Raw genomic sequence first — 21,581 nt, forward strand, 5'->3', positions numbered from 1 at the left:
AAAATATCATTTAAAAGACAAAAGGAAAGGAAAGTGTGTAGGGTTCAGTCAGTAGAATACTCACCTTGCATGTGCAGGCCAGGACGCGGTGTGCACACCTGTGGTCTCAGTGCTTGGGGTGAGTAGGCAGCAGGATTAGGTGGTTATCTTCAACCACGAGCAAGTTCAGGGTCAGCCTGAGCTATGTGAGACCCTGTCCACATTCTCTGACTCTGGGTGTCAGCCTGAGCCACACCCCAGTATGCACCTCTGCAGCTCTGAAGGTATAGAACTGACTGCTGCACCCAGGTCCCCGTGGGTAGGAGCCACAGAGCTCGGTACCTAGTATTACTAAGAAGACTTGTTCCCTTTAGGGTTCTTTGAGGAGATCTAGACTAGTGCCGAGGCCTCCTGCAGCCCAGAAGAGTGGTCAGTTCTGCCACCCCTTCCTGGTGGCACATCCAGAACACATGCCAGTGATTGCTGGTGTGCAGGGTGACTCCTGCTGTGGCCCCATTTGGCCATGTCAGCTCTGTCACATAAGGGGAAGACATAGTACAGGGGACGATGTCCACACTAGTGCAGACCAGATAGTTGACACCAGAGCTGGAGAATTGGGTTCCAGAGCCTTCCAACCGCTGTGCTACCCATCTTCCTCTCACTCCCAGGATCTTTGGAGAGGTCAAAGGGCATTTAGGCAGGTGGGGATCCTGCTCCTCCGTGTGAGAGCTCTAACAGTCTTCATGTTCATATCCCACAGAGTCTCTGCAGATGCGGATGTTGAGGCCCAGAGAAAGGGAGCAGCTCGCCTAGGGACACGGAGCAGGAGAGGTGGAGCAGGGTCTTTAGGCCAAGACCCCGGATACTACAGCTGGTGTCTGTGCCACGCCCCCAGACTGCTCCCCAGATCCACTGGGGTAGCCCTGCTACCTATCAAGTGAGTGGAGATGAAAGAGAGGAGCCCCCAGCCCAGCTTCCTGGGTTAGGCATGAATATGGAGGGTTGCCTGCCTTGGGTGCCACTGGGCCTTCCACTTGACCCTCTGTGTGTCCAGGTCCCAGGACCTCTCAAACTTTCTCTCCCTGCTCATCATTCATTGGTTGTTTATTAAGTACCTGCTGTATACCTCGCTGTGCATATCAGTGTGCAATTCAGGAATTAAAAGAAGAGGGGGTTACATATAACCAAGGGGGTACAGTAGTCTGGGGGCTCATGAAAGGATTTGGGGACCCCCCTCCTAAAGGATGTGACGTGAAACATTTTTGTTGCCCTTCCTTCCTTCCTTCCTTGATTTGAGAGGTGAAGCTGTCAGGGAATAGTGTTTGCAAAGGTCCTGTGGTTGAAAGGCCTGGCCATCCCTTCTTCAAGCCACATACTGTACTGCTGCCTCTGTTAACACTTTTAGCACCTTCCCCCCTGTGTTAGACAACTTGTCAGCCATGTATTCATTCAGCAGAACTTAACTGAACCCTCCTATGTGCTAGGGACACAGATATGACTCAAGTGTCCCTGCCAATGAAAGACTGAAACTGACTTTGGGTCCAGCGGTCAGGACTCTGGACTGGTGTGTCTTCTATCCGTAGCTGCGTCCTAAAGTGCCAACAATTTATTTTATAGGCGAAACTGTGAGATGAACTCTCCTAGGGTGGCTAGTCCCCTTCTCAGGACCTCAGTTTGCCTATCCACTGAGTGACTCGGGTGTCTTGTTTGTCCCCAGAGGCTCTCCTCTACCTCAGGGTTTTCTGTCGCCCCCCAGCCAGGACCATGGGCAGCAACAAGAGCAAGCCCAAGGACGCCAGCCAGCGGCGCCGCAGCCTGGAGCCTGCGGAGAACGTGCACGGGGCGGGGGGCGCCTTCCCGGCTTCACAGACACCGAGCAAGCCCGCCTCTGCTGACGGCCACCGCGGGCCCAGCGCCGCCTTCGTGCCTCCCGCGGCCGCCGAGCCCAAGCTCTTCGGAGGCTTCAACTCTTCGGACACGGTCACCTCCCCACAGAGGGCGGGGCCTCTGGCAGGTCGGCCCTCCCCCCTTGCTGTGTGTCCCTGAGCTATGGTGCACCCTCTCTGGGTTCTGGGGACTTGGTTTTCTAGAGGCTGCGAATGGGGAAGGACTCATAAACTGGAAAGCGGGGATCCTGCCTCTTTGGTGCTGCCAGGTTCAGGGGTTCCGAAGGAGAGGGTTGTAGGGGACCCTGAGGCTCGCATGGGAAGGAGCGCCAAGGACTAGCGGCCACCTCCCGCCCAGCCTTTGTTCCTGGCTCTGCTGAGCGGTGGCCGAGTGCGCCCCTGCGCCCTCTGCTGGCGCTGTGTGGTGCGGCAGCCCTGCCGCCGGGGACTTAGCAGGGTGACTCACGCTCACTCCTCTATGCATGGCTACACACCCACACGTGCAAATCCCACGCTGTGACGGAGCCATACTTACGGCTGCACACCCATGCGTGCAAATCCCACGATCAGACTGAGCCACACGCACGGATGCACACCCACACCTACAAATCCCACCCAAACTCGGCCATGTTATGTGCCCACACTGGGCATGTACCCTCTCTGAGTGGAGACACCAACAAAATGCTCACAGTGTTCCTAGAGACACTCCTAGGCCAGACACCCGCAGTGTGGAGCACACACGGATACAGGTGTGCATACAATCTTGCCCCCTAAGATGGACCTGTGCACCTGCAGAATGCAGAAACAGGATGTAGGGGTTCCCAGCCCCATATCCCACCACAGGAACTTGGTTGTGGTGAGACCCTTGGACAGGCACTTCCCACCATGCCACCACACACCCATTCAATCATTTGAGAAGCATTTGTGGAGCCTTGTGCAGCGGAGGGTGGGATGCAGGAGTCCAAGGAGCAGCTGTGGGTGAGGGGACAGTCAGGGGAAGGGTCCTGAAACTTGGTCCTGAAACCTCAAGCTGCCAGGCACACACACAGGCAGAGACCCTTAAGTACGCGGCTTGGGGCATCTACTGTGTGCTGGGTCTGAGTGCAGAGCAAGGAAGCCTGTTCTCTGGGGCTTCTGCCTGTGTCAGTAGACACATCAGACAAAGAGCACCTAGTCTGCAGCCCCGCAGGGAGGCTCAGGCCACTTAGCTCCCTCCCTCTCGGGGACAGGCTGGTGAGTGAGGAAGGCAGTCTCCCACCCCACGCCCTGCAGGGTTCTGACACCTCCCATCCCTCTCTGCAGGTGGGGTGACCACCTTTGTGGCCCTCTATGACTATGAGTCACGGACAGAGACTGACCTGTCCTTCAAGAAAGGGGAGCGGCTGCAGATTGTCAATAACACGTGAGTGGCCCAGAGGGGACAGCACTGGGAGCGTGGGCCTGGCTATACTCAAAGCTGCTGGCAGAGGGCGGTGCAGAGCCAACAGGGTTACAGGGTTGCCTCTGCCCTTGGTGGGTGGTGGCCCTCCCTAGACCCAACCAGTCTCCTCCCTTGCCTTGGGCCCTGTCTTCGCACCTCAGCCTCTTCTCTCTGCTTCTCTCTCGCTGGCCCTTAGGAGGAAGGTGGATGTCAGGTGTGTACCGAGGTCAGGTAGAGGGGGATGCTTTGCTGAGGCTGGGGGCTGCTCTCTGCATGTGCTTCCTCCACTGCCCCTGTGTGTTCCCAGCTCTCTCCCCGTCCCTTTAGCTTATCCTGCATCTCACCTGTGTGAGCCAGCCCTTCATCTTCTCCCCACACCTTCCTGTTAGTTCTCTTCCTCCCTCTTCTGATTTGTGATTCCGCATTGGGTGCCAGTTACATGCAGGACCAGTGTATTCTGAAGGCCAGGGAGGGAGGCAGTGTGGTGGGGAGTGGATTACCCCAGACTAGGCCATGGGTGGGTAGAAGCAGGCTGGGGTCCCTGCAAGATGACCCTTGGAGAGGGGGCTGTCTATCGGACTGCCCATCAAAGGAAGGACAGTGAGCCACTGCAGGTAAGGGTGACGGGCAGCATCCCTGGGAGGGGGGCAGCTGATGGCTGGAGGTATGTGCTGGGCTGTGGAGGCCTCTCCCTGGAACAGGTAAGGCCTGGGGACTTTGATTTGAGCTGTTCTGGAGGGTAGAGAGGATCCATCCCAGAGCTCCAGTGGCCCATGAGGTAGGCTTTCCATTTTCCTGGGTGTGTCTTGCTGCTCATGCCTCCCAGTCCTTGTGCATGCTACTCTGTTTGCCTGAAATACTACTTCTCCTGTATCCATCTGGTGAACTCCTATTCATCCCTCAAGATCCAGGGTGGGAGTGCCCTCTGTGTGAGGCAAGAGCCGTGCACTGTGTGTCTCACTCATAACCCTCCATCTCGTCATCTCTGATCCTGGAGGTGCAGGAGCTGGCTCCGTTTTGTGAATGAGGAAACTGAGGCTCAAAGTTGTGAAGGCCCTTGTCCATGGCTACCAATAGCAAACTCAGGATGGAACCTGGCCATTTGCTCTCCTTTTCCTAACCTGTACCCTGGGGAAGGGGCCTCCGTAGTACCTCTCCACCAGAGTGGCCAGCTGCTCCTTCCCTCCTAATGGGAAGCCCCTGCATCCCTATGTCCCCAGCTGCTGGTAGCATTGATGGCCAGGAGGAGGAGCGGTGTGTCCCTGGCACAGGGAGGATAGTTGACTCACCCAGAGTCACACAGCTCATAGAGGCAGAGCTGAGAGAAGGGATGGCCACAGACGTTGGAGGGTGTGCTGGGTGATGACCCACCCTGTGGGGAGTCTCTGCACAAGTGGCAGGAGGCAGGAAAGGCTTGGCGGCTTAGACTCTGTGTCTTACTCTGGGGTCATAGCAGCTTCCACTCCTTAGGGGTGCAGTGTCTTTCTCCCCTCTTGTTGCCTTTTAGGATGGTGGGGGCTGTACAGTTAGGCAGTTGGAGTGAGTCACAAAGGAGTCTCATCCCCTGGAGGTCCCTGGGTGGTGGAATGGTGGGGTCAGGATCTGGCTATTGAACCTGCTGCTGGGGCCGCCTGACCAACCCCTGCTCTACCCAGACTCAGAGATGTTCAGGTGTCAAACCGTTCTGCCTGCTGGAGAATGTCGTTATTCTCAGCTCAGCTTGGCCTGGCACCTCTTCCTAGCTGAGAAACTGGGGCCCCTCACATGGGAGAGTGCCAGACCCCTGACCAAGCCAGTCCCTGGCTACCCAAGGCAAGTCTGTCCTCCTAGACCCTTGGCATAGGAAGTGGGGATTGATGTCCCATTTCTAGGGTAGGTACACCGAAGCCTAGTGGTCATCCTTACCCCGAGCCCAGCCTGAAGCTATGTACAGACTCCACTGACTAAATACTGCCTCCTTTATGAGCATGAACACCAAAACCCAGAGAGGGCATGCTGTTTGTCTAAGGTCCCAGTGGTCCTCCAGGAACAACTATTTGGCTTGGGGTTTAGGCGATGCAGACACACTAGGAGACATGGTTTTAGTGGTTCAGTTCCTGTTTAGCTCTTGTGATATCAACAGCTTTATTTGTATTAGCACCTACTCCATGTTGGTCCAGGTGCTAACATTTGACCTTCTGGAAGCCAGCCAGGGAGCTCGGCCTCTACATGGGGGTGGGGGAGCAGTTCGGGATTTCTCTGCCCATTTTCTTGTGGAGGTGACCCCTAGAGACCTGTCAGGCTGCTTTGCTCATTCTGGCTATAGTTTGGTCAACTCGTTCTGTGGTCTTTGATGTCAAACCGGGGTCCCCATCCTGGTGCAGATTGTCTTCTGCCCCAGTCCTACTGTCTCCCCATCTCTTGTCCCCTGGCTTCTGGGAATCTCAGCCTCTGCAGATTTGGAGAGCTTGCTTGCTGCATTTGGCCGTGGACCTTAGGAACCCCTGATTTCAGCCCCTCTCCCTCTCTGCCATTGACTGTTGTGTGGCTCTGGGCAAATCATCATTCTCCTCTGTGCCTCAGTTTCCTCAATCTATAAAGAAAACACTGGTCTTCTTACCAGAGTGACTGGGTCCTCCACTCCTCTCAAATGTAGTTTCCTCAGGTGAGGGGCCTTGCCTTCTTCCTTGTTGGATGATCTTGGGGGTTAAACCAGACTGAAACGTGTGTATGCCGAGCAAGGGTGGAGCTTTGGGGCACGGGTGCTAGGGGAGCTTGCCCCTTGCCTGTGTGTGTCCCTCATGACTCACCCTCTTCACTGCGCATGTCCACCTGGAAGGGACCCCTCTGGCCCAGCATTAGCCAGGGTCTGATGGTCACCTGGCCTCCAGCAGGTCCTTCAAGTTTCCCCAGCTCCGCTTGCTCCTGGCCTCAACTTCATCTGTGAAGCTGGGCAAACATGTGCTCAGGCCTCCAGTGCATTCAAGTCAGGACTGTGTGACTTGAGGCCAGGGCTTTTCTTTTCTGTCTCTGGGCCAGGGTGGGGATGCTGTGTGTCTTCTCAGGGTCAAGGCAGGGCCAAGGTCACCAGCTGACTGATTTGAACCCCATCTTGTCTACTCCCCAAGCCTTGCATGAAGAGCTGCAGAGCCACTGAGCCTCATGGTACCCACAGGGAGGTACCTGGCCTGGCTGTGTGACCTTGCACAGAGCCCTCTGCTTCTCCAGCCTCAGTCTTCCCGTCTGTACAGGGGGTGTGGGAAGGGCTGGACCCTAGCTCCCAGTCTTTGTCCTCCAATTGTCCCTCAAACCTCCAACCTTCTCCCTGTCTCCTTTGGTCGCTTTGGATGTGAGGTCTCTGGCTGCCCCCTGGATCCCATTCCCAGTGTCCCCAGCACTGCCTGGCTCTCGCTCTCTCCCTTGGCCCCCCTGCCACGACCTCTCACCACCCCCATCTCTGCCTCTTCTCTCCTGTCGGGCTCTCGCTTGCTCCTCCCTCCTCTGTCTCTGGACCCCTGCTCCAGCCAGACCTGGTTCACATTCAGATGGCTGCAAAGGTACTTCTGCCCCTCCCCCTCCTGCCCAGGTCCAGAGCCTGAACCCTGCTGGGATCCCTCCTCCTTCCTCCCCCTCTTCCTGGGGTAACTAGTGTAGAGGACACTGAGCGTGGGGCTTAGTCACCTCATTCCCCATGACTTGCTGTGTGACTTTGGGCACGGCCTAGTTCTCTCTGGCTTCACTTTCCCCACATAGGCTGCAGGAGGAGGCCTGTAGTTTTTGGTTATGGATTTTAGGAGTGAGCTATGATTTGGGACAGGGGCAAGTACTGTTGTTTGAAGGGATGAGCCTGAACTATTGCTGGGCCAGAAGGGCTAGCCCTTGTCTCCATTGGGCATTAGGACTCTCAGGGCTTGGGGAGACTCTGAAGGTCTAGTGTGGCATCTATCTCATGTAAACCCTGCTTCTCCCTTCTGCCCCAGACAGGGAGCTTCCTTCCTTCCTCTCTCCTAAGGCAGCCCTTGGCACCTGCAGGCCGCTGTGCACTTCTGGACAGTTCAGTCCTTGGGCGGATGGGGCTCAGTTCTGCTGAGGTTTTAGGTGGCATCCCTCTGGGTCAGTGTGTCAGGGAGGTGGAGGCTCTAGCCAGTTTTTTTCTGGCTTGCTGTGTCCACAGGCTGGCCCAGCTTTCCTTGCTGCAGAGCCTGGTCATGCACTTGGGGGAAGTCAGGGTTACTGACCCTGCTGCCCTGGTGACCTCATTCTTTGCTTCCTCCCTCCTGCTCAGAGAGGGAGACTGGTGGCTGGCACACTCGCTGAGCACGGGGCAGACCGGCTACATCCCCAGTAACTACGTGGCGCCCTCTGATTCCATCCAGGCTGAAGAGTGAGTATGTTGTTTGGCTATGGTCTGCTGCCACTACCGCTTCTAGTACAGGGTCCCTCGTGGGACTGAGTGGGCAGCAGGCTGGCCACCCTGAGTCTCTAGTACCCAGGGCCAACATTGTGGCCAGCGAACCCTGGCTGACAGACACAGTCTTGTCCCTCCCACCCCAGGTGGTACTTCGGCAAGATTACTAGACGGGAGTCAGAGCGGTTACTGCTCAACACCGAGAACCCCAGAGGGACCTTCCTCGTGAGGGAGAGTGAGACCACAAAAGGTATGTCTGAGCACACCTGTGGCCAGCAGAGCTCAGCTTTGAGGGAATTATTTGAGCTGGGTATTGGAGAGTGAATAGGAGTTTGGTACATGGGGTGGGGAGGACATTGCAGGAACTAAAGGTGGTACTTGAGGAAGACTGACTGATCCAGAGCTGGTCAGGACACGCGAGCTGAGGCTTTCCTCTGGCCTCAGTTTCTCACACCGGGAATGGGTACAGGTTACCAGGAATGTCACACAGCTGTAGATGTGTTCTCAGGATGGGTACAGAAGCAATGTGCCCCTCTGTTTCCCTTTTCCCTTTCCCAGGGGCCTTTTCTGGTCTTGCCCTTCCCCCACAGACTGTTTCTGCTGTTTCTGCCCTTTCTCCTAGTCCATCACCATGGCAACCAAGCCAGGCTGCTTCCTGTGGGTCTGGGGCTCAGCGGGAGATGGAAAAGTGCACACGCCCGCTGTGTGCTGTGCACAGTACACAGTGGTGTGTGTGTGTGCGCGCGCGCGTGCGCACGCGCATGTGTGCATGAGTGTGTGGTGTGCTTGTGCACTGTTGGGGCTAGCCAGTGTAACTCGGCATGGTCCTGGTTCCTGGCACTTGGGGGTATACGCAAATGTGAGCATGTTGCCACTGGGCATAGGGATGCCACCAGCCCGTGCCTTCTGTCTGCACATGAAGTGGGCAGACTGTAGAAAACATGATTTCCCAGGGTTGCTTTGAGACAGGTTAGGTTGGGTCCCAGGCCTAGCCCTGCCTGCCTCACTCACGTGTTACCAGATAATGTTTATCTGACAACATCCAGGGGGGCTCCAGGGGCCTCCCCAGTGGGTGCTGGGTAGCCCTTCTACTCCAAACTGCCCACTGCTTGACAGGTCCCTGGACCCTGTGCCCACCTCTCCCTGAGGCTATCCAGGCTTTATCTAGCAAAGATCTCTGCTCAGGACCTTCCCAGCGGCTGGTTTTCTAGGCTCCAGAGGCAGGGCAGCGGCAGGGCCACATTCCACTTGTACCTCCTGCCCTGGACTAATTACTCACTTGCCCACATAGCCAGCCATTACTCCTGTCTGCTCAGCTGGTCTCCAGCAAGCAGAACAGGACAGACACGGATGTACAGAGAGTGCTGTGGCCAGCATTTATGGAGTGCTTTCTGAGTACCAAGTGAATCTTCAAGGTCTTATTGTGGAGGGAGGAAACAGAGAGGGCAAGAAGTGGCTTGTCAGGGTCACATAGCTGTGAGCACATTTGGGATTCAGATGTCTTACAGGGCTGTGAGTTTGGGGGTGGTGTGTCTCTGCCATTGGGGGTTTATGCCTACATGGCTGCCCTGGAGTCCAATCCTCTCGGGATACTAGGGGTTGAAAGAAAGTGGGACTAACTCACTTTCCTCCAGCAAGGAGCACACTAGCAGGGTGCCTCGGGGTCTCCTCCCTCCTACCCACAGGTGCCTACTGCCTCTCCGTATCCGACTTCGACAATGCCAAGGGCCTAAACGTGAAACACTACAAGATCCGGAAACTGGACAGCGGCGGGTTCTACATCACCTCCCGCACCCAGTTCAACAGCCTGCAGCAGCTCGTGGCTTACTACTCCAGTGAGTGCCCCCATGGAGCACGGTGCCCCAGGGTGTGCCTCCTTACCCCTGGATGCCTCTTCCCTCCCTGCTTCTCCTCCATCTCCTCCCTTCTCCCCTCTTTCCCTGCCCAGCCCCCTCCTCTCCTTCCTCTGCAGCTGGCTGGTGAGGAGGAGGTTTGCCTTGAGCAAGCTAGAAGGGAGGGGCCAGAGGCTGGTGTTGATTGTTTCTGCAGCCCTAAGACTGGTCTTAACCAGTTCCTGGGAGAGAAGGAGGGGGAGGCTTCCTTGTTAGAGAACAGCAGAGCAAGCTGGGCTGAGGCCGTGTGCAGTGATGAGCCGGTGTGGGCCCTTCTGTGCATGGCTGTTTTAGGTGTAGCTCCTTGAGCTGCCTCCTTGGCCTGGGCCTCAGCCTCTCTAGGACTGGCTGCCTCTCTGTTTGTCTGCTAATGCTCTGGGGATCATTTGGTTCCCAGACCAAATCCTCCAGGGCTACCTTGGAAACTTATGAGACAGTCCCAAGGCTAAAGGTTGCCCAATGCTTTCCCCTGCCAGTTCCTCCGCCCTCACCTACAGCTTCCTGCCTCCTGGCACCTCTTCCAATGCTACAGCCGATCTTGTCTTGGGCTCTGGCATAGGTGATGTGCTGTGTGGGGTGCCACCTAGTTACCCCTCAAATCCAGGCCAGGAACCTCTTCCTCTGGAATGTCTTCCAGGGCTCCCAAAGGATTCTCCCCTCTCCCAACTATCCTCTGTTCCATCTATGTTCTGAGATCTTGCTAGGTGACTGGGGTGGGGGTGTGGCCTCCCTAGGGTAGACCATACACACAGGACAGGGAAGCCAACTTGCTGTGGGACCCTACCTGAGCCCCATTTCCTGCCTCTATCTCCAGAACATGCTGATGGCCTGTGTCACCGCCTCACTACCGTGTGTCCCACATCCAAGCCTCAGACCCAGGGCCTGGCCAAGGATGCGTGGGAGATCCCCCGGGAGTCCCTGCGGCTGGAGGTCAAGCTGGGCCAGGGTTGCTTCGGAGAGGTGTGGATGGGTAAGCAACACACACCCCTATCCCCATCCCAGCTAGACAGCTCAAAGGCCCTGAGTTCCTCTCTTTTATTGTCTATTGAACAACTGGACTCTGTTTTTTATTTTATTGTTGTACATTAACTATACAAACTATATCACCTCCAGCCCCTCCCCCAACTCCCTCTCTCCCCCCCTCCCCCACTATTACTCACCCGGGGTTAGCACTGCAGTGGGCACCTGGCTCCTTGTAGCCCATGTTCCTGATGTGAACAAGGGGCTGATGCTAAACATCAAGAAGCATCTGCATATTAGCTCAGCACAGAAAGAGACAGCGCTGTGCAGAGGGAGTAGTGGGAAGTCAGTGTTCGGTTTCCTGTCTGATTGTGCAGCCATTGGGAGCCTGGGACATGAGCTGCCCTAGCCAAGCCCAGGCTCCCCTGCTGCTCTCTGCCCACCCAGGAGTAGAGGGGGACTGTGGGGCTGTAGTGGCTGTTGCCACTTCACTGTCTTCCTTTCAGAGGGCATTAGAAAGGCCAGGCCAGGCAGGCAAGGGAAGTCCTGGGTTGTGAGGAAGAAGGGCAGAGGGAGAAGCCAGCTTTTAAGCTGAGACCAAAAGGAGGGTTTGGGCAGAGCCTGGGTGAGCCACAGCCTCGGTCCTTCTCAACCTCAGCTATGATTCGTGGTGTGTGATGGGGATTTGAGGGCTTCCCACCTTTCCCTGGAGACCAGCAACCACCAGGAATTAGGCCATTTGGCCTGACTCAAGACTGCTAGAGAGATGACCCAGTCTACCCTCAGACTCTGTCCCTGTGACATGGAGGTCTCCCAAGCTGGCCTGTCAGTTCCCTAATGCAGCACAAGTGCTGAGCTGACCTCTTGTCCCCAGTGGCCCCAGACACAGCCCTCTGTCTCCTCTGTCCCATGTTCTGGTTGCTGGTGCCTGGAGTATTGACTGCCCACCCCTCAGGCTGCTGCCCTGCTTCCCAGCAGCATTCCAAATCAACATCCCAGTAGCGGAGCCCTTGGAGGGGTCTCCATTTCTGAGTTGGAATAGAGTCTCAGCATCTGGTATCTGGCCTTGCCCAAGCCCAGGCCGTGAGTTCAGAGGTAGGGGTTGAGACAGGCATCCATGTGGGCTGGCCTGGCTGGCCCCAGTGCAACAGAATGGTGGCCTGTGCTGATGTTGCTATGTCTCTCCCCCACAGGAACTTGGAATGGCACCACGAGGGTTGCTATTAAAACTCTGAAGCCAGGCACCATGTCTCCAGAGGCCTTCCTGCAGGAGGCCCAAGTCATGAAGAAACTGAGGCATGAGAAGCTGGTGCAGCTGTATGCCGTGGTGTCCGAAGAACCCATTTACATTGTGACAGAGTACATGAACAAGGGTAAGGTCTGAGCTGGGGACAGCCTCGGCTCAGGTGTCACACGGGGCGGGCCAAGGACAACTTACTCCTTACTCCAAACCAGCCCGATGAGTGGCCGGCTACGTCAGGGACTGCCTCTCTCCTTTTGTAAATAATAACAAGTCTACTTTTTTTTTTCCCTAAAAGATGCTTCTTTTGTCCTTTACCACTGTCAAGACTCCTGTTGTTTTGGTGTGGTGCACATACCTGTAACAACTGTGCCCATGGGGTTGAGGCAGGAGGATCTTGAGTTTGAGGCCAGGCTGGGTACACAGTAAGACTGTCTCTGTCTTAGTAAACAGCAGTGTGGGGTTGGGGTTGTAGCTTGCTTGCCTAGCATGCACAAGGCTCTGGGTTTGGCCTTAGGTTTGATCCCTAGTACTACAAGAATTAGGCATGATGACACACACCTGTAATCCCAGCACTGGGGAGGTAGAGGCAGGAGGATCCAGAGTTCAAGGTCAGCCTCTGTTGCATAGCAAGTTGGGTCACTTGAGATCCTGTCTCAAAACAAAAATATATGTATAGCATCCCCACTACCCCAGAGTTCCCTGCTGTCCTTAGTGACACTCCAGCTCCAGCCCCAGGCTGGCCGGTTTGGTCCTGATAAACCCATTTGTCTCTGGCCTTACGCTTGATCTTTTGCATCTTACAACCCCCTGTTGTGTCTCCGGGACCTCCTCCTTACCCCACTTACTCCAAGGGCCCAGTAGGATTCCTTGGTCTATTTCCCTGGAGTGTTGGCCTTCAAGCAGGGGGCCAGGATCTGAGAGCCACAGTTTCCTGCACAGGGAGACCCAGGCAAGGCTAGAGCTGGCTCTCTCTCTCCAGGGAGTCTACTGGACTTTCTCAAGGGAGAAACGGGCAAATACTTGAGGCTACCCCAGCTGGTGGACATGTCTGCGCAGGTGAGTCTCCTCTTCCACCTTCCTACACCTTTAGCTCTCCGGGTCAGAGCGTCCCCTTCAGGAGGCCTGCTTTCATTGCACCAGAGTCTCACCTTGCAGGCGCCTTGAGTGGTATTGGGAATCAAGGCACACATACACATAATTAAGAATAAAAATAAAATGTTAAAAGTTAAAATTTATTACTTCCATTTGCTAGATTAGGAAACAGAGGCTCAGAGAGGGGACTTGGGACAACAGGCAGGACCTGGCATGCATCTGTGTCCATGGGTCCATGGGGCCTCTTTTTTATATACTCACCTGTCCTCCCGCTGACCTTTGCTGTCCCCTCCCCCACTGAGCATCGGTCTACCTTTTCAAGCCAGTGCTGTTTATTATATGCTGAAGGAAGCTCCTTGCTTGAAAAGACATTGGTTGGCAGGGTGTTTGGGTATCCTTCTATCCCTAGGAATGGACGGCCCGAGACACCTGCTTACAGCATGGGAATGGGTGTGGGTTAGCCCCTGAGCCAGGCTCTCTGTCTCTACAGATCGCTTCAGGCATGGCCTATGTGGAGCGGATGAACTATGTGCACCGGGACCTCCGAGCTGCCAATATCCTGGTTGGGGAGAACCTGGTGTGCAAAGTGGCTGACTTTGGGCTGGCCCGGCTCATAGAAGACAACGAATACACAGCCCGGCAAGGTGGGAGCGCCTCGTGGTCGTCTGATGGCATCAGCCTGTCAGTCTGTCAGGTGGAAATGGGAGTAGTGCTCCTGCAGCGGGCTGGCCGTGATACCCAGTGCTTTCTTGCTTGTAGGTGCCAAATTCCCCATCAAGTGGACCGCCCCTGAAGCCGCCCTGTATGGCAGGTTCACCATCAAGTCGGATGTGTGGTCCTTTGGGGTCCTACTGACAGAGCTCACCACTAAGGGAAGAGTGCCCTATCCTGGTGAGGAGGCTATACCTGTGTCCCTGACCTTGGCCCTAGGAGCAAGTCTCTCTCTCTCTCTCTCTCTCTCTCTCTCTCTCTCTCTCTCTCTCTCTCTCTCACACACACACACACACACACACACACACACACACACACACACCTCTGGGCTTCCTCTTTCCAGGCTGGATGTCAAAGAGGCTGACCTCTGGTCACAGGCTGCCTCTGGTCAGCCCCAGAGACAGGGTTCAGTACACCGTAGGATAAAAGCTGTCGAGGCTGTGTCAGTCTCTGGAGCCATCTCCTTATAGCCCTCTCTCTGTTCACAGGGATGGTGAACCGTGAGGTGCTGGATCAGGTCGAACGGGGCTACCGGATGCCTTGTCCCCCCGAGTGCCCCGAGTCCCTGCATGACCTCATGTGCCAGTGCTGGCGGAAGGAGCCCGAGGAACGGCCCACCTTCGAGTACTTGCAGGCCTTCCTGGAGGACTACTTTACGTCCACTGAGCCGCAGTACCAGCCTGGGGAGAACCTATAGGAACTGTGTGCACAGAACTGTCACCTCTAGGATTCTGGGTATTGCCTCTGATGCACCTGCCTCCCTTCATCCTCTCTCTGGGGCTGAGTTGCCTTGGCAGTGCCCCTTCTGGAGCATGGAAGGGCTTCAGGGACAGGGGCAGCCTGGAAGGACAGGTTGAGGCTGGTACAGTGATTGTCCCATGCCTGCTATGGCACAGGCTCTCTCTGTGCATTCTCTCTGGAGTTAGCCTGCTTCTCGCAGGACACACTGGTGATGAGCAGAGCTGGGGGTAGGTTTCCAACCTCAACCCACTCTACTCACCTGACTCCTCCCCACTTTTTTCACCCTGAGTCTGTTTCAAGCTGGTCAGAGAGCCTTTCCAAAGAGGAATGAGGCCCAGCCCTTGGCCTGTATGTACTTCCTGCTCCTGGCCATCCTTGTTGGAGGCTTCTTGGTGGAACATTGGGTCTAGAACCCTCTCCCGTGGCTCTCAGGCTAGACAGCCCAAGGCCCAACACCAGTTGGGATATGTGTCAGAGTGAGCACTTCCTCAGCCCCGTCCCCCACAAGGGACCCTTGAGATCACAGCACATCGCCCTCATTTCTCTGTTGCAAAGACTGAATCCAGGAGGGGCTGTGACCTGCCCGGGACCATGGGCAGTTTAGGGTTGAGGTGGGCTTGGCACCTGGTGCTCCCTCTGTCTTCCTCAGGAACTAACGAGAACTGTCCTCCAGGCAGTGAGCAGGCTGTGCCCTGAGAGTGGCTTCAAGTTGCCAGGGTTCTGCTGCCTCTGATGCGCATGGCTCTGACATGGGGAAGAGGCAAGCAGGAGGCTGAGCCAGGAGCGAGGGGTAGAAAGTGATGGTGTGGAACAGGCTTCCGTCACAGTGCAGCCATGAAGTGGAGTGAGCTCTCAGGCTGCAGAGGCAGTCAGGTAGAAGAGGAAGAGCTAAGAAGTGGGGAGCCCTGCTCCTCTGTTTGTCCCAATCATTTCAACACCCAGCCCTTGCTCTCCTAACTCACAGGGAGGGGGTGGAGTTCCTTGGCCAGGAAAGGAGGGCAAGGATCCTTACTGCTGTGTACCAACACTGACCCTGCCCTTCTAGGCTACACTCTCTGCCCCTGTGACTCTGGCCTCTGCAGCCCCTGTATAGATAGATCCACAGCTGGGCGTCCAAGGGGAGCACGGCCCTGGAACAGCAGACAACTGACTGCTTGGTCCCTGGCTCTTCCACCCAGCTTTAGGATATGTGGTGGCTTCTCTCTGCCTCAGTGTCCCTGTCTGTAAGGTGGGCAGTTGATGATTTGTGGCATCTCAACCAAGGGCCCCTGTGTGTGTGTGTTTGTACACATGTGTCTGTGTGTCTTCCCTTGTGTCCATATTTAACGTGTAAAAACATCCCTACTTTGTCCCCAGATGTGACCATTTCACCCATTGCCCCATCACAGCAATAATGTCCCCGCCTCTGGGGATCCGAGCCAGCCAGGCCCTGCTTGCAGGGAAGGATGCCAAGCAGGGCCTGCCCTGACATTTCCACTTTACTCCATAGTCTCCTGCCCAAGTCTCCCCACGCTCCCGGCGAGCCTGAGCTTGTCCCCGATTCTCCCTGCCTGGCTCCAGCTGCCCAAGGACCTTTGTGTAAGGTGGCCTCAACTGTCTGGGTTTTTTTTCTTTGTTTTTAACAGTGTTTTGTAGATTTCAGATGACTATGCAGAGGCCTTGGGGACCCCCAGCTCTGAGTCGGGCCTGGGGATCCCACATTCCATGGCCCAGGCTTGGGGGAAGGGGATCCAGACTGGTTGTACATACTTTGCATACTGTCTGATTAAACACAAACAGACCTCAGTTTGGCCAGCAGTTTATTGAACATTGTAGGAATAAGGAGAGTCCTGGACATGAGGGAAGATGGCTGTCGGGGTTCTTGTTTGTTTGTGTTTTTGTTTTGGTTTGTTTTGGTTTTTGGTTTTTCGAGACAGGGTTTCTCTGTGTAGCCCTGGCTGTCCTGGACTCACTCTGTAGACCAGGCTGGCCTCAAACTCAGAAATCCACCTGTCTCTGCCTCCCAAGTGCTTGGATTAAAGGTGTGCGCCACCACCGCCCGGCTTGTTTGGTTTTTGAGACAGGGTTTCTCTGTGTAGCCCTGGCTGTCCTGGAACTCACTCTGTAGATCAGGGTGGCCTCGAACTCAGAAATCTGCCTGCCTCTGCCTCCCAAGTGCTGGGATTAAAGGCAGGTGCCACCGTTGCCGGTGGGGTTCTTGATCCCTAGCTAGTGGCTTTCGGACATGGGACTGATCAGATAGGACAGATGTAGCATGTCTGCACTTACTTGAAGATCTGGGAGAGGCACCAAGTTTAGGGCAAGAATGTTTGTGAGATGCAGGATGGAGCAGAGCTGCCCAGCATGCATGGAATATGTTCCTAGGTGATCTCAAAGGCAGTGGTTGTGTGTGTGTGTGTATGTGCTGTGTGTAGTGTGGTGTGTATGTTGTGTGTGCAGTATGTATGTGGTGTGTGGGTGTGCTGTGTGTGTGTGGGGTGCAGTATATGTGTGATCGTGTAGAGTATGATTGTGTGTGTGTGTGTGTGTGCATGATGTATGTGGTTGTGGGCGTGTGTGTATGGGGTGTGTGTGGTGTGCTATGTGTTTGTGTATGTGTGGTAGGTATGTGGTGTGCTGTGTGTGATGTGTATGTGTGGGGTGGTATATGTGTAGGGTGTGTCTGTGTGTGTGTGTGTTGTGTGTTCCCTGGTGGGGCTGGACTGGGTAGGAGGGAACCTATGCAAACCTGTACTAGGAGAAACCATGACACCTTCCTAGCCTTGTCCGGCCCATCAGGAGACCTGCAGTGACTCACTGTCTCCTGAATATATCTCGGCCTGCAAGCGTCTCCTAGCTGCTCAGTTAAAACCAGGACACTTCTCAGTTCCCTTTACAAGCCAGGTCCACAGTGGACACCTGAGGCCACCCCATTCTTCCCACTCACTCCAGCTGCCCAAGGACTTTTTTTTTTTTTTCTCGAGACAGGGTTTCTCTGTGTAGCCCTGGCTGTCCTGGAACTAACTCTGTAGACCAGACTGGCCTCGAACTCAGAAATCCGCCTGCCTCTGCCTCCCAAGTGCTGGGATTAAAGGCATGCGCCACCACGGCCCGGCTTGCCCAAGGACCTTTATAGAAGGTAGCCTCAATTGCCCTATTCTTTCTTTTAAAAATGTTCATTGGGGTGTAGGGAGGGTGTGGACAGGGGCTTGTGGCCTGTTTTCTGCTTCCCCATGGATCTTCTGTTCTCAGAGTCTGTGTGCTCCTGCTGACTGCGTGTGTGTGTGTGTGTGTGTGTGTGTGTGTGTGTGTGTGTGCGCGCGCGCGCGCGTGCGCACGTGCTCGCTTGGGGTGGAGTGGCCCAGGTGAGCTGTGTGTGCTCCATGGAGGTCTATCTATCTCCATGCGGTGTTCTCTCTGACCTTCCCTTCCCATTGTCAGTCTCTCCTCCCATCGTCCTCACATATTTTCAGCTCATATTCAGGGTCTGGGCTTGTTCTACTCTGAAAACCTCTTATCTCTGACAAGCTAGAAACTCCTATTCAACCTTCAAAACCTGTCAGAGGCCATAGAACACCCTGCAAGTTTTCTCCAAGTTCTAGAATCCTCAGAAACTGTCATGCCATGGTTTTTAGCTGAGCTCCACCCCCTGGACTGGGTGCGGGTGTGTGTGGGGGGCTGGGTGAGATGCCCCCCAGACCCAGCCTACATCTGTGCAGGGAAGGGAGACAGTGGTCACTTCTGTCTCTCCCCCTGCCAATTCCTTCTCTGGTTTCCAGTTCCTCACTCTGTCCCATGGTAACTTTGCTTTCACAGGGCTCTGCCTGTCAGAGAGACGAGGACAGGTGCAGACAGCAGAGGAGGGAGCCAGGCTTGGCCTGGGCCTTTAACTGCTTCACATGGCCTTGGGGCCCTGTCAGGTTTGCTCCTATTCATGCGTTTTTCTTCCAGGAAAACACTTCCCTGTGGCAAGAATAACGTGTCTTCCTTCTTGGAGCATAGGACGATTCAGAAAGGCACAGATAAGGAAAAACGAAAAGCAAATATCACTCGTACCCCAGACTCATCTGCCCCTCCTGTCCAGTAGGTGGGCTGTCTCCTCGGGGTGTAAGCGGTGTCTAGTTGCTCACCCTATTTCTTATCTCTTCGATCTCTTTGTCTCTGTCCCTTGGGTCCTTGTGTACTGGCTCACAGTTGAGCTGCTGGACATCAGTTCCTTCATAGAAAAACTCGCACCAGAGTTCAGCCTGGGCTCAGCACTGCTGCAGCCCCTGCATGTGTGCTTGTGTGGTGTTGTGGTAGCTGGTCATGGCTCGCAAGCCAGCCCTCTGTCCTGGGTCATCTGTGAGCTCCTGCCTTCCACTGGGGGATACACTAGCCTCCCTGCTGTCAAACTCATAGCCATTTTTTTCCTGTAATTTGTATGTGTGTGTGTGTTCCTAAATATATAAATGCAACCTGCTCAGCCGGTGTACTGTTACTTGTGTGTCATTTTTTCAGGCTGACCACTTGTTCTTGGACACCCAGTTGCTGTGTTCTCCCCTGGAGAAGGCTGTCTCTCTCCTGCTCTCAGTGTTCCCTAGTCACCTGCAGTTCTTTGTTTAGGATTGAGGTTCGGTGAGATGTCCCCCTTCCATGTCAACACGTAAGTTGGTGTCATCCTTGTTCAGGTCCTCTTCAGGCAGCCATATTGGTGAGACTTCATTTCTGACACTGCAAGGAGACACACTCTCATAGCAAACTCTGTTTCTGTGGCTCCTACAATCTTTCTGTTCCCTCTGCCCCCCCCCAGTGCTGGTGTTCAAGTCCTGTGTCTGCTGGAAGGAGGTGGCGCACACCTAAGTTTCCAGCACTTGAGAGGCTGAGGCAGGCGGATCTCTGAGTTGGAGTGTAGCCTGGTCTACAGAGTGAGTTCAGGGATAGCCAGGGCCACAAGAGAAACCCTAAAAAAAAGTCCTGTGTCCTATTTTCTTTCGTTTGTCTCATACTCAGGGTGGTGTGTGTATGTGTGTGACGTCTTTCTGGCTCTATTTCTCTGGCCCTCTCCCTTATCCCAGCAGATCTCTCTCTCTTTCTCTGTCTCTCTCTGTCTCTGTCTCTCTGTCACATTCATTCATTCATTCATTCATATCACAGACAAATGCAAGAGGTGGGCCCAGCCCCCGTACTGTCTCCTACCCTGCAGGCCTGGGTTTCTGCAAAGGAATTCAACCCCCTGCACCCCCATGCTGCCTTCCCTCTCTTCTAGCTCCAGCTCTGGGGTCACTGCCATCGTCCGGCAAGGCGGGGGTGGGGGGGGGAGGGTTGTTTTTTTTTTTACTCCCATGGTTCTCCTGAAAAAATTAACAGTGGAGCGGCTGTTCCTACCCAGCTGTGTGTGAAGGAGAGAGAGAGGGACAGACAGAGGCCCCTGTCCACTCTTCCTTCCTCTCCCTGCCTCCAGGGAGCTGCCCAGTCTTGGTGTGCCAGCTTTTACAGACTGCGTGCGTACATGTGTGTGTGCTCTGTGTGGGTTGGAGGGGGGCTTCACTCACCCACTTCCTGCCAGCTTCCAGGTCTCCCTTCATCCTGATTATTCCAGCTGTGTGGGCCTCCCTCCGTGCGCCCCTCCTCCTTCCCCTCCGTTTTTTTATAATCTGCAAACCCTGGAAGCTCTCTTCACACCCTCCCCTCAGCATTGTTTCACCCCTTCCTCATTCATTTGTTCATTCATTTGTTCCCTAGACAGATTTGTATGAAGTCCCGATGTGGCCCCTACTGTGATTTAGGGGCTAGAGAATAAGCTGGGCCCACCACCCACCTTCCATTTAAGTGACAAGTCAGGACAGATGCAGAAACGTCCCTAGGCCTCAGGAGAATAGAGGCAGGCCCTCCTGGGCTTGTCTGGATGGTAGAATATTGCTTCAGGGAAGTAAAAGTCTGATCATGCTTGTGTGTGTGTGTTTGCATTCGCATGTGTGTGAGCATGTGTCGGTTGTGTGTGGGGGTGGGTGAACTTGTGTCAAGTACGCATGTACATGTGAGCTTTCTATATCTCTGTGTCTGTGTGTTAGCATGTATGTAAGTGTGAACGTGTCTCAGTGTTTCTGCATGGGACCTTGCGCATGTGTGTGTGTTTCCTGGGTCTGGATCCCCCTTCCTTTCCTGGCAGCACCTGAGCTCCAACAGTCCAGGTGTGTGAATCCCCTGAGTCGTGTGTGGACTGTGGTACGTGTGGGTGTGGTTGCATTTTGTGGGAGTGTGACATGTGGAGGGAGACCTCAGTGGTAGGTGAGGTGTAGTGTGGTACGTAGCATATTTGGTGTGTGTGGTGCAGTATGTGGCAGTGTTTCTGGCGGGTTGTGATCTGACTACGGGTTTGAAGGGTGTACAAGGCATGTACACAGCCTTGGTGGTGTGATGCTGAGACTTCCCTGTGCCTGGATCCAGCAGGATTGTTGCCAAGATCCCTTTCATGGCGTGGACAGAGATGATTCCATGTTACCTGCCTTCAAACACTGTCCTCCCCCCCCCCCCCCACCCCCAGTTCAGCCCTCACTGCTGTGGACTACAGAGCTCTCCATCCTCCCTCCTCCCTGTCTGTTTCTCACTCTTTCTTTGTCTCCTTCTCTGTCTCCTGTGTCTCTGCCCCGTGTTACAGCCCTGTGTGTTGCCTGCTCTGGCATTGATTAGTTTTAATTGAGATGTGATTGCAGAGCCCCTCCCTTGTGTGTGTCCTCCAGTATCCTCCTCTATGCCCCTCAGGCACTCTTCATCAGTCTCTGCACACTCCCACTCCAGCCTTGTTCAGGTCCCCTCAGACATGGCCTCTTGGTCAGGCTACTGTCCTGCTCTGTGCAGCCGCCTTCTCTCCCTTAGCTTTGGGGTCACTGCCCTTGGTTGGGAAGTGTTTTTCATTGTGAGGCTCTTGAGAAAGGGCCTGTTGTGAAGCAGTTGTTGCTGCCGCCCCTGTGTCTGACTCTGTGAGAGTGTGGGGGGTTGGGGTGGGGTGGGGAGACACGAGAAGGGTCTCTGCACTTCCTGCCATGCGGCTTTCGTGCCCATCTCTATGGCCCGTGCTTGCCCATCCCGGTATTCAATGTGGCCAAGAGTGTGTGCAGCATTCAGAGGTGTGTGTGTGTGTGTGTGTGTGTGTGTGTGTGTGTGTGTGTGTGTGGTGTGGTGTGGTGTGTAGCTAGCTGCCTGGCAGCATGTCATCTCTGCCACTTGCTCTGATCCTTTGTCCCACTCTGGGGTAATTCTCTTTATGTTTTCTTTTGCTCAATGCACACTGACCAGCTCCTGTGAGGGT

General features: G+C 54.9%; 1 protein-coding gene across 7 annotated transcripts in view; it reads left to right on the forward strand.

Annotated features, from left to right (window-relative positions):
- Positions 1-16,096, forward strand: part of Src (SRC proto-oncogene, non-receptor tyrosine kinase) — a 46,798-nt gene extending 30,702 nt beyond the window's left edge. For 5 of the 7 annotated variants that reach the window (XM_034494974.2, XM_076930140.1, XM_034494975.2 and 2 more), the window contains 13 exons: positions 740-916; positions 1,697-1,993; positions 3,168-3,267; positions 3,482-3,499; positions 7,550-7,648; positions 7,819-7,922; positions 9,358-9,507; positions 10,379-10,534; positions 11,718-11,897; positions 12,747-12,823; positions 13,350-13,503; positions 13,619-13,750; positions 14,059-16,096. In XM_034494974.2, coding sequence (XP_034350865.1) covers positions 1,744-1,993; positions 3,168-3,267; positions 3,482-3,499; positions 7,550-7,648; positions 7,819-7,922; positions 9,358-9,507; positions 10,379-10,534; positions 11,718-11,897; positions 12,747-12,823; positions 13,350-13,503; positions 13,619-13,750; positions 14,059-14,267 — 1,629 coding nt within the window. In that variant the 5' untranslated portion in view covers positions 740-916; positions 1,697-1,743 and the 3' untranslated portion in view covers positions 14,268-16,096. The remainder of the gene's footprint in view (positions 1-739; positions 917-1,696; positions 1,994-3,167; positions 3,268-3,481; positions 3,500-7,549; positions 7,649-7,818; positions 7,923-9,357; positions 9,508-10,378; positions 10,535-11,717; positions 11,898-12,746; positions 12,824-13,349; positions 13,504-13,618; positions 13,751-14,058) is intronic. The other 2 variants (XM_076930137.1, XM_076930141.1) reach the window with 2 other exon arrangements.
- Positions 16,097-21,581: the final 5,485 nt, after the last annotated feature.

This window comes from Arvicanthis niloticus, chromosome 2 (assembly GCF_011762505.2).
Source record: "Arvicanthis niloticus isolate mArvNil1 chromosome 2, mArvNil1.pat.X, whole genome shotgun sequence".
In the NCBI taxonomy this organism is placed as follows: Eukaryota; Metazoa; Chordata; class Mammalia; order Rodentia; family Muridae; genus Arvicanthis; species Arvicanthis niloticus.